This window comes from Gorilla gorilla, chromosome 8 (assembly GCF_029281585.2).
Source record: "Gorilla gorilla gorilla isolate KB3781 chromosome 8, NHGRI_mGorGor1-v2.1_pri, whole genome shotgun sequence".
Classification (NCBI taxonomy): Eukaryota; Metazoa; Chordata; class Mammalia; order Primates; family Hominidae; genus Gorilla; species Gorilla gorilla.
Genome location: NC_073232.2, coordinates 91,351,580 through 91,364,515, shown reverse-complemented (window position 1 = coordinate 91,364,515; position 12,936 = coordinate 91,351,580). Strand labels below are relative to the sequence as shown.

The 12,936-nt window shown below is 37.1% G+C and overlaps 1 protein-coding gene across 3 annotated transcripts in view; it reads right to left on the bottom strand.

Annotated features, from left to right (window-relative positions):
• MKX (mohawk homeobox) overlaps positions 1–12,936 on the bottom strand; it is a 71,860-nt gene that overhangs the window by 55,798 nt on the left and 3,126 nt on the right. For all 3 annotated transcript variants that reach the window (XM_063710277.1, XM_055352428.2, XM_019034356.3), the window contains 3 exons: positions 12,533–12,692; positions 6,403–6,556; positions 5,638–5,973 (listed from right to left, as the gene is read on the bottom strand). In XM_063710277.1, the coding sequence (XP_063566347.1) occupies positions 5,638–5,973; positions 6,403–6,556; positions 12,533–12,692 (650 nt within the window). The remainder of the gene's footprint in view (positions 1–5,637; positions 5,974–6,402; positions 6,557–12,532; positions 12,693–12,936) is intronic.

Below are 12,936 nucleotides of genomic sequence, written 5' to 3'. Positions count from 1 at the left end.
TATCCTCCCAAACTTTCTACGTCCTTGTTCCTCTTTCCCCAGTAACCAAAATGGCTTGTTCTCTCGTTTTGTTCCATGTCTCCAACCGCAGCAGGACATCCAAATGGATACTACCTCCCAGAGTGTCCCATGCACCAATAAACGACTTCTTTTTTCTCTCAATCAAAATCTTCATTTGTTCCCTGGGATATTCACCTCCATCAAGCAGATGGGAAGTTAGCCCGATTAATTCATACTAACAGAAAACACTCCTGTCTGCCTAGATGCTTTGCTTTATACCAGATATGTCTAATTAAGAGGGATTTTAGAGAGTGTAACAAGATGAAGTTTAAACATTCAACCTCTTGGGAGCAGGATAAATTTATAAAGTATATGCTGACAGAGCCATGGGGCTCATAGAGCAACCATTCTAATGCACTAGGCGTTTTTTTTGTTTTTTTTTTTGTTTTTTTTTTTTGTTTTTTTTTTTTTTTGAGACAGAGTCTCATTCTATTGCCCAGACTGGAGTGCAGTGGCATGATCTCGTGATCTCGGCTCAGTGCAACCTCCACCACCTCCCAGGTTCAAGTGATCCCCCTGCCTCTCTCCCCATAGTAGCTGGGATCACAGGCGCGCTCCACCATGCCTAGTTAATTTTTTTTTTTATTTTTAGTAGAGATGGGGTTTCACCGTATTGACCAGACTGGTCTCAAACTCCTGACCTCTGATGATCCACTGGCCTCGGCTTCCCAAAGTGCTGGGATTACAGGCGTGAGCCACCGCTCCTGGCCTGCACTAGGCCTTTATAAACTGATCATCTGTGATCTGTGAAAGGGAAAAATGCAACAAGGGCTTGTCCTCAAGTCGAGCAAAACGAGAGGGGAACTCCACAGGTTTTATTTCAAGACTTGCCTGATTTACTTTTTCTTAGAATCCTCTTTCCTCCTTCAGTAGATAAAGAAATTCCATAGGCTTGGTTCTGAGGGTAAAGTCAAAGTCTAATTCAAGTTAGAAAAGGTTCCAGTGAGAACCCACTCTGTAAGGCGGCAAAAACGGTTCCATCTGGAGAATCTGAGCCCTGGTTCAACAGGAATGGAGGTGGATATTACACCGGGGGTCCTTATCCTGGCACCACAGAGAGCAGAGAGAGCAGACCACCTGGGGGCTAGAGGCTTGGACATCAGTTTGTAAGGAAATTCACTCAGTCAAACATCTGAAAATTACCATTCGCTAAGCTCACATGATAAAAACAAATTATAATTTTAATTTAGATGACTTAATTCAACAGATGGCACTGAGTGACTAAATTTCCTTTGAGTATTAATTACATTTAGATGCAATGACCTTAATAACTCTGATCAATTGCAATGGTAAAATTACTGCTGTCAAAAATGTTTCAACCCATTTGTAGTGAGAGCCTGCTATGACCCTGGCATGAAGCCAAAGACTGTGGATTACAGAGAAATAATGTCTATGTAAAATCAATAAAAATATGTTTGCATTTGCTTTGATGTTTCTAGTAATATCTTCAATTAGGATTACTACTTTATAATCTACAAGATTCTGCCCCCTAGAATTTAATAAAAATAAGTGAAGTAAAATTCAGTGATACATTATCCTTTCTCACACCAACTTTCAACTGGCTTTTTTTTTTTTTTTGAGACACAATTTCACTCTGTCACCCAGGCTGGAGTGCAGTGGTACAATCTCGGCTCACTGCAACCTCTGCCTCCTGGGTTCAAGCGATTCTCGTACCTCAGCCTCCCGAGTAGCTGGGATTAGAGGCACCTCCCACCATGCTCAGCTAATTTTTGTATTATTAGTGGAGACGGTGTTTCGCCATATTGGCCAGGCTAGTCTCGAACTCCTAATTTCAGGTGATCTGCCTGCCTCGGCCTCCCAAAGTGCAGGGATTACAGGTGTGAGTCACCGTGCCCGGCCTCAATTGGCTATTTGATTCCATATATTTAATAAAACTCATCACAAGACAGCTACTCTAACAAAAATGGATGAATAAATGGATAAAGTTCCTTGGCAGCCGGGCGCGGTGGCTCACGCCTGTAATCCCAGCACTTTGGGAGGCTGAGCCTGGCAGATCACGAGGTCAGGAGATCGAGACCATCCTGGCTAACACGGTGAAACCCCGTCTCTACTAAAAATACAAAAAACTAGCCCAATGTGGTGGCACGCACCTGTAATCCCAACTACTCAGGAGGCTGAGGCAGGAGAATTGCTTGAACTTGGTAGGTGGAGGTTGCAGTGAACCGAGATCGTGCCACTGCACTCCAGCCTGGGTGACAGAGGGAGACCCTGTCTCAAAAAAAAAAAAAAAAAAGAAAGAAAAGAAAAAAGAAAAGTTCCTCAGCAATAAATTGTAACAAAAACAAATAAATTGTAAAGTGTTCCTTTAAAAAATTTGAAAGTTCAAAATCTTTGTACTACTGTAGCACTGGGGGAGGGGGTGTTAATACAGACTTAGAAAATTTCTATTTAGGTGAGGAAAGAAAGATATAACCAGATGGAATTGAAAGAATTCAGAAGAAGGTTATATGCCAGAGAAAACCATAGCAGTTGCTCAGAAAGTATTTCTTGAAATCCCCTGTTTTACTATTTATACAGGCCTGGTAACCCAGCTACAATTGCAGCAACGCTGTCACTCAATTCCCACCAAAGACAGCCATTGATTGTTTTGACCTGAAACCTAGCAGATCAGTCTTAGGCCACCAGTCTTTCTTAATTCTCCAACCATAAAAACAAATCATTTAGTCTGCCCTTTTTAAGTTGATGCACACGCATGTAAAACCAGAAGTTTACATGTCTAGGTTGCTTTCTCATTGCTTGCATAACTAAAAAAAAAAAAAAAAATAGGATTTTATTTAAAAATAAAATTTGGCAAATGAATAGTCCATACTATGGACCAAGTGCCTTTGGAATGCTTTAATAAAAAAAAGCCACTGAGATATTTAACATTGAAAAGAATCAACTCTACAGGCATGCTATTCATTCTGGCTTTATATTTTGTCACTTTTGAAAACAGCATGCATTTTCAGAGGACTCACCACACTGGGAAAATTGCGTAGGCATCTAACATATGTTTTTACCAGGCAATGTTAAAAATTTTATAAGAAAAATATTTTAAAATAAAAGATTACCAATTACCAATTACTCTGTCTCATTAAAATTAATGTATTTGTCTTTTTTTGTATTTGCCTATGCACATTTGTACTGTCATAACTGTATTATAGTGTTTCCACAATTTTGAATTGTTTTTCAATATTACATTATAAATATTTCTCAAGTATTTTCATAGTATCAGTATTATAAAGAAAGATCTTGACTTTTATGCAGTCTTAATCTGGTTTGGGAGTAGGATAACGTTTACATTTTTTAAAAAATTGATATTTTTTATATGTTCCAGAAAAATGTATAAAACACGAGCATTAATTACTTCTTCAAAGTTTGAAAAGAAATGGATGTATTAAGTCATGTGTTTTGGGAATTGGATTGACTAAAAATCTTAATTTTTCCCGAGTTATTGGCTATTTAAAACTTTTCTTGTTTATGAACTTTTAATTTGTGTGGAGAATGCCAATTTATTTAAATACACATTTACATATAGTATATTGCCAAACAACTGTGCATAGTACTTCATCATAATTTTTTAAAACCTTTTTTGTTTAATAACTGTTTATTGATTGTTGTTTCCTTCCTTTGTAATTTCCAATTTTAATTTGTGTCGATTTTTGCTTGTTTAATTTATTATTGTTTTAAAAGAGTCAACTCTTATTTATTTTTCAGCTTCCCATTTGACCTTTTTTTATTTTATTTTATTTTTCAATTATCTGTTTGAACAATGTGATTTCTTTTCCTGTCTCTAAAAATAAACATTCATAAAACTCTGAATTACTTTCAAGCTCTTCTCTGGTCACAATAGTCAGATGTTAATATGCAGTGTCTTCATTTTCTTTTGCAACAGGGTCTCCCTCTGTTCCTCAGGCTGGTGTGCAGTGGCATGATCACGGCTCACTGCAGCCTTGATCTCCTGGGCTCAAGCAGTCCTCCCACCTCAGCCTCCCAAGTAGATGGGACTGCAGGTATGCACCACCATGCATGGGTAATTAAAAAAAAATTTGTAGCAATGGGGGTCTCACCATATTGCCCAGGCTTGTCTCAAACTCCTGGGTTCAAGGAATCCTCTTGCCTCTGTCTCCCAAAGTGTTGGGATTACAGGTGTGAGCCACCTTGCCCAGCTTCATTTTCATTATTGGCCAAATTTTCTTTTATTTTTTCTTCTTCCTAGACCCAATTATTATTTACAAGACGACTTCTGTATTTTTGAGTGTTTGGAGTTTGTTTTTATTGTTGGAGTTGGCGATGCAAAGAGAAAATGAGGTTGATTTAAGTCTTTAGAAATGTATTGCTATTTTCTCTGAATCTTTGTATATCATTTGTCTCATATATATTTGTAGATGTTTGAAAATCAGATTGCTGGTGAAATGATCTAAAGGGTACATTAACAGAGCAACTTTAGATTTCTTAATAAAGCCCTACTGTTCATGGACCAAGCTTCTTGATATTATGAAGAAAAGATGTAGTAAAATGTGTATAGTTTATATCATAGGGCCTAGTATACCATAACTACTCTATACATGATTGGTAGTAGTAGGGATAATAATAGTGATTATAGTAGTGATGTTCTTCCTATCTCTTGTGCAGATTCAGAGATCTGGAGAAGAGTACCTACTATGTGTTCTTGGTCTGGGTTTTCTTATCTGTGATGTAATGTGCCTGGTCTAGATGTTTTCTGAGGTTATTTCCAGCTCTAATATTCTAAATCTCATTTGCTGACATTTTCAGGACCCAGACTCTGTCTACACCAGATGTTGGTCATGCATATTCCTTGTTCCAAAGTCATCTCATACACTTCTTAAGAGCAAACCTCTCTGGGAACTGAAGTCAAGATAGAAATTTTTACCAAACCTACCACTCCATCTGAAAGTTTTGGACAGGTAGGAATCGATCCTTTATTTCTGGAAGGAAACTAAAATTTTAAAAGCTATTTTTCATCCCTGCTTATGCTTTTCAGGAATGAGAGTAAAATTTCCAAAGCAATGGAAGCCAGACCTATACCTTTCTTTCACAAAAGCTTGACACCCTATTAATTTGTTTTCATTTATCATCACTATTTAGCAATCAAAGCATTTAACAGAAAAGATAAAATACAAAGTATTTGCAGGACTGGCCACAATCCGGCACTATCCTCTATTATAAATTATTCATAAAAGCCAGTATATACCCCGCTAAACATTGTTATTATGAAGATTAAAATTATTATAAAGAATGAAAATTCTTCCATCTTGAGTTAATTTTTGTATAAAAACAAAATGAAAATATTAAAAAATTAAAATTAAAAAATATAAAAAGAATAAAACTTCCTGTCTTTAATATGAAAACTGAAAATTTCTCAGTAAGACCATAATCTACTAACAAATGTATCCATTGGCAATTCTAAACAAAATGAAAGCTTTAAAACTGAATTATGGGCAATATGTGAATAATCTGATGCCTTTATACCTGTTAAAATAAATCCCTCTGATGCAGTTTTAATTGTGCTTTAAACAGGTATCACAGGAATTACTACAGAAAGCACGGGCTTACCTGTGCGATAGACAAAGTTGCCTTCGGTTTCTGATGACGATGGAGACACTAATTCTTCCTCAAATTCATTGGAGCTAAAAGATCCCGAGTGGTTTCTCTGCCTTGTTTTTCCCATCATGGTAGTGTTCGTGGCCATGACATGTCTCAAAGAGTCGTTAAGGTAACGGTTCAACAAGCTGCTCTTGTATTTGGGGGGTGCCACGTAGTCCTCACTGGCCCGTGACTCTGGCCTCACTCCTGCTTTGATGACCGAATTCTCACTTTTAATCACGGGATGGTGAACTGGGGTATTATAGCCCCCTTCGTTCATGTGGGTTCTTGGAGGATTTTCTCCATCTAAAGTGGAACAGTATCACTAAGTAGGATGGTATGCATACTTTCCCCCAGCCACCCAACTCTTATATTTAATCCTTAAAAATATATAAAGGAAATATATTTAAAGTATATAAAATTATCTTTGACATTCAAGATCAATTTTTAGGCAATGAAAGCAAATATTTATGTCATCTCTCGCTTATGGTATTTTAATTTTAATGAATTTCACTGAATATGTTATTCTGAAACATGGTATATCTATAAACAAGAGGAAATGGCCATCATTCCTTTGGTCATTTATAGTATTATAAAAATGCAGTTACTTCATGCAATAAAAAAGAACCGTTATGGCACCATCTTATTTTGTGAGAGCAACCTTAAAAATAGCAGTTATGGTGAACTTGCTAATAGCGGCAAAACAAAGAAAGCAAAATAAAAATATTAACAAACCTTCAGAACATGAGTCATCACTGCTTACGCTAAGCCGTTCAGCATTGCCTTGAACATACTTGTTGTATAACTTTATTCTCAAAGCCCAGCTTAAATCTGGCTGTCGAACGGTATTCTTAAGCCGACGTCTTGCATTAGCAAACCAATTTGACACCTAAAACGGTATTATTTTTCAATTAACAAAACTTAAAAACATTATCCATGGTGCAATTATTTTCTCATAAAGGAGCTAAGCCTCTCTCAGCACCTCTGATCATTAAATATTCTCAGGACATAAGAATACCGGACATTCGCATCCATTCATTGATTTGACAAACATGTTGCTTACTACAGACACTGAGCAATTAGTGTATTTGTGGAATAAGGAAAAATGAAAAGGCCTTGACATCAAAAAATTTTAGTAAGAGAAAAGTCCAGTAAGAGAAGTAGGAGGGTATACAAATAACTAGTATAAGAAAGAATGTGATGAATGGCATACGACACATTAAAATGATACAGGAGTCCAAAGGAAAGAGGGGTTACTTTCATATATGACTCCAGCCTTTTTGAGGAATTTAAGTGAGCCTTTGAAGAAAGTCCAGAATAGGTCAGGTCAAGAGGGAAGGGAAGTGCATTCCCAATAAAGAGGACACAGGAACAAATAGAAGTGAAATTCCACAGAAATTGTAGGGGTTGAGGAGGAGGGAAGAGTTAAAGATGACCTTGAGTCATCAAACCTGTGGAACCAAGAGAAGGGTAGTGCATTTGGGGAAGGAGATGAAACTTTCTGAGGATAAAATGATGTGTTTGGCTTGGGCAATGTCTAGTTTGAGGTGCTAATACTGGTGACATGTCTGGTAAGAAAATAAAAATGGTATCTGAGATTGAAGGGAGGGGATGAGCAAATTCAAGAGGAAAAGGCACAGAGGTAATAGTCAAAGTTGCAAGAGTAGAGAGAATGAAAGCAGGGTCAAGGGCCAAGCTTTGGAAACCATTAGAGATGAAAAAAGTGGGACCTGTTCACTTCCAAAAGAGGCGTTAGCAAAACAGAGGTAGAACCATGGGTGAAGAGGGGGAAAATAAACCAAAGAACTCCTCACTTTAAGCCAAAAGTCAAATGTTTCTTAGACAAATAGGTGAAGGCAAAGAAAGAAATATTTCAAGACAAAGAAAAGCTACTTCCATTCTTTTTTTTTTAAGATGTTACTGGATTTGATACTTGAAATTTCTTCTAAAATACCAGGTTATCATCAGTGCATAGATTTTTAGAAACTCAAAAGGGCAGTACTTGCCTTTAAAAGAATGAAACATGGGAAGAGAATTAAATATTTCTGCCAGTTTGGTCCAGAACATGACCAAACTGAGGAATTTAAGCTAGGCTTTGAAGAAAGGCCAGATTACTATAATGGTTTGTGTGGCAATGTTTGCACTGGAAATTTCTACTTTTTTTTCTAGATTTATACTATAAATACACATTTTTTGTGCATTACTCAAGTCCTTATTATTCTACTTAAAAAAAAATCTCAAATTATACTTTTTCTCCCTGTCCTCATGGGTAAACACATGGTGGGTTTCCCATATGTATTTAATATTCAATATAGTCAGTATTGTCTTCTTTGTACCTGAAGCAATGATAGTTATCCTTTCAAATTTATATGCAATGACATATTATCTCACTGTGGCATTTCAGAAGTCAGTCTTCACCAATACTTCTTCCTGCTAAGCTATGTTACTATTACTAAGATTCAGTCTGACTTCAAATTCTCAGTCCTTCCCATTCTCTACAGACAGACAACAAAATTATTGAGTGACTATTGTACTTTAGCCATGGCGTTAAGTCCTAGGAATGAATAAGCTTTGTCTTCTGCACTCCCGGAAGGACTAGAGGAAAAGAACTACACATAATTAACTGGGATACACTGGTGAACATTAGCTGTGGAAGCACAAGGAGCCTGATCCCTTTCTTCATGAAATTTCTCAAACTCCCTTGGATTCTTCAACTCACTGCCAAAATCTTCATCCAACTACTTTATCCAGCCATACTACTAGCTGGGAATTTGAAAACATTTCTCTTTCTAACTTCCCTGTCTTCCATTCTGTTCTCTTAAATGGATCTTAGCAAGTATCATCAAATTCAAGAATTGATGCACCATTTTGATTTAATCACTTCACTGCTTCAAATCCTCATAAACGTCCTGTTATCCCATAATCACCATACAGTGGAAGAGGGCCTGGCTTCCTGTTCTGAATTTGCCAAAAACATGCTGTGTGAATTTGGATAAATTATTCAACTTTTCTGAACTTTGAATCCTTCATCTCTAAAATGGATTTGATGGTTCCTAATATCCTTGCTAGCTCTAAAAATTAAGATGGCTGAATACACCCCAAGTTCCCCTACAGCAATGTTAATTTCCTTTATACTAGGTACTAACCTCCCTCTGTTGACCAGTACTGTCTCCAGCAAGAGTGTTTTTGTCCTTCTTTGCTCCTTTCACACACACAGTACAGCCTGCAACTTCCCCTAGATCATTCATATTTACTAGAATCCAACTCCAAAACATTTTTGTAACTTTCTTTACTAAACAGGATATAATTCAGACTAACCTTACATCTTAACTAACCTTAAATCTTCACACAGCAACCACACATAGTACAGTGTAAAATCCAATTCTTATGAAACTCTTCTTATAATGAAAATGCAATGGCCTTCTAATTTTTTAAAAAAGTAATACACTACCCTTCTAACAGACAAAAATGGGGGAACATTTAAATGATTTAAATGTCATAGGGGATTAACTAACTTTTCGTGTATAGGAGTCATATCTCTTTTAAGTTTTATACACTCATAGTCTTTTTTTTAAACCATATTATAATAGTTACACATTAGGTGATTTTCCAGAAAGGTTTGCTGATGTCTATTATAGACTGTTTCAAAACTGATTTCATAAACTGACCACCGCCCAATCTGGTAATATATATATTCTGCTGGGGTTTTTTGTTTTTTTGTTTTTTCAGTACAACTTAACAGCTAGATACACTCCAAGGTCTTTAATGTGTATTTGCAGTAGGTCCTGCAAACAGCAAATAGTTAGTTAACAAATTTGCATATACGTGTTTTGCATTTCTTTCTTGATGAATTAATGCAAATTCCATCTGTTTCACTGAAGGTAAAAATATCGGTTCAAATTTTCCACTTTTAATCTACTATGGATTCCTTCGGGTTGTCGTTCATATTCTCTTCAAATTGTATTTTACATGAAACAGGTCTCCTTAACCAAGGATAGGTTCTGGAACAGAATTTTAATGTCAAACTGAATGCTATATGTGTATATATGTATAGATGTTTGGGCCTCTAAGCTTTCACTATAAAATATGGGAGATAGATATGACTAATTTATATAATTATAATTTATATCAGTATCTATCTGTCTGTCTATCTCCCATATTTTATAGTGAAAGATTAGAAGGCCAAACATCTAGAAGCTGGGAGGGAAAACTAAATAATATTCATCCTACTTTAACAAAGGTGTTTACATTCATCATGTTGACAGAGCAATTGTTATAGTACACCCAAAGGGATAAACTGGCATCTGTCCATGTTTGAACACACTGAATTAACGAACTTCTGAGCTATTCAACTGAAATATTGAGCACTTCATTTCCACACCATGTAATATAACACTTGGAATAATGAATAAGGACTGATCTGAGATTTTGTTGAATATTTAACAGTTATTATAAGCCTTGTAGCTGATAATGGCATATATATGTCAGCAGGCACACTCAATACCAAGCAAAAACAGAGTTATGTCAACAGAGGAGACAGAATCTAGGAACATAGCAGTTTTAACAAATCGTATGTGGACATATCACAGGAATATGAGACTTTCATTATTAGAGGAGGAAGCATTAACATCTACTCATTATTCCTTGGTAAGTTCCATATCCTGCAATAATACAAACCCCAATCACATACCATTTTATACTATTCCACAATAAAGCTGTTTATATTTTGAGAGTACAGAGTGTATTTCTATAGCATTTGAACAATGATCAGCCATAGGATCAGCCATAAGATCCGTTGGTAATTCTATACATTTTTATTTTTTCCATTTATCACTTTAAAGTTTCAGAAACCAGCTTCATTAATAATAAAATTTGAAATCATCATACAGTTGTCATTTATTATTACAAAAATTATTTTACCCCACTTAAAATTACATATTTCTGTGCATTTTTATTTTCTGAGCACTAGTGTAAAAGAAAAAAAGTGTTTTGAATGAAAAGTTCATGTAAAGCATATTTTGAAAATGTAATAGCCTTACCAAGATCTAAGTGTAAAAAGCATTTTTATTTGTATTTGAACTATCATTACAGGTGGCAAATAATTTAAAATTATAACTACTTGTATTGCAGCTCAACAAAACTACTACATAAGAAAGTTTAAATGGCTCTCCTAATGCCAAATGCTACTTCATAATTTAAAAATGTCCTAAAATATGTCATCAATGTTCTGTTGTTTTCTGTATGAAAGAATAGCCTCTATTAAATATGAAGCTCTATAATCAGCCAAAATAACCTAGTGTTTCATTGCTGACATCACTGTGAAATATTCAGATAACTCTATAAATTAGTGTATTTTAAAAATAAATAGCATACTTATTTAAACTGAAATTTTAACATAGGTTATTTATTTTCATAAGTCAGGTTTTTCTGACTGGAATAATTTATTTCGAAACTACTTTGGTAAATTGCTAAAAGATTCATAGTTTTATGTTAAACAGATATTAAGCCTAGAACACTAAATTAATTTTCCCCTCCACTGCTGCAGCAAATCACTATTAATACCATTGCCTGATAATATGAAAGAAAACAGATGTTTTTGTATATAATTATATTCTGAAAATAAGCAGAAATTACATATTCTAGTATTGATAGCCTGACAATAAGTCAACTTTCATGTCTTGTCAAACTTTCCAGTAATTCCTAAAGGGAAATTTTAAATACTCTGGAAAGCAATCTTTATTTTATCCACTAGTTCCTTTTTTCTTTTTGGAGTTCCTGCTTACTGTAAATTTAGTGGAATGGCCAAATTTTCACAATCAGGTAATGCTACCGCAATGTGCAAAACTTCTCACCTGATGTAGCTCTTCCTCCTCTTCTTTCTGAATAAATTTGCCTATTTGCATGTAAAAAAGTTCAAGCCATCGTATTTATTTTAAAAAATTGTGACATGATGGGAAGAGCATTTGATCTGGAATTATTTATTTCCAGGCCTCTGTCTTTTACTGACACAACTGCCCCAAGTCTTGATTATGTCAAGTGTAAAATTCTGATAGTAACTGCCTACAACATCGTGGTTTTGTGAACAGTAAGATTCAGTTTTGAAAAGCTAGTCAAATGTAAAGTAACGTTGTTCACCAAAGAACACACAAACTTTGCACCATCTCTCTACACTTGGCAAAGTAACCCAACCATCTGAAATCTGCCTCCTCTCCTTAAGCCCAGCAGAAAAGCATCAGGAGCAAAATGCTGTGGATTGCAGCTAATGTTTAGGATACTTCCTATTAAAAAATAATAATAAATAAGTGTGTGTGTGGGGGGGTTGTTGATCCAAACATCATTTCTTGTCTTTCTATCCCCTACTCCTAGCTGTCAGTAATGGTAATTTTGAAAGTTACTCTGTACCTGAGCTTTAATACTGGGCCTTAATATGGAGCGTCACACTGCGTGGTTCTCAAAGTGGGGTTCCTCCCTAGCCTCTGCTTCAGTAACACCTGGGGCCTTGTAAGAGATGCAAATGATGGTCTCACCCCAGACCTGCTGAATCCGAAACTCGGAGGTGGGGCCTAGCGATTCGTGTTTTAAGCTCTCCAGGCGATTCTGATGCTCACTAATGTTGAACCTTCTCGTAAGTCTGCAGTTTACTTTGCACTTCCCTCCCTGACAGCGCATCCTGCATGCTTTCCTGCACTGAGCATCTGCACTGAACTGAGGGATAAGGGTGAGAGGTAATTCAGAAACTCCCACAGCTCGGCTCCATCCCTTTCCAGGTAGAAGCGCCACGTGGAGAGCCACACGAACCCTAAGCGTTCCCGCTCTTCAGCCCCTCGCGGGAAAACGGATCAGGGTGTTAATGGGTCCTGATTACCTGCACTAGCGTCATCTGCGAGCCGAGGGCCAAGAGTATCTTCTCGGTCTTGGTGGGGTACGGGTTGTCACGGTGCTTGTAAAGCCACTGCTTGAGGGGCCGCGCCATGTCTTGCAGGGCCTGCCGCTTGTGCCTCACCTTCCCGCCATTCTGCCGGGCGCTGGGACATGGGGAGAGGAGGCGGCCCTGGTGAGCGACGCGTTTGCCCGCCCGGCCCCTCCACGCCCCGGCCAAGCCCGGGCCCCGCATCCAAGCTGCGCATTCCTGCCTTGCGCCCCTGCTCTGCGCGCGCCCAGAGTGTTTGGGAGAGGCAGAAAGTGGGAGCCACACAGTTTCTGGATGGGGAGATCATTTCGATAGGTTTATCTTGAATAGGGGGATACCCTGAACCCAATACCCCAAGG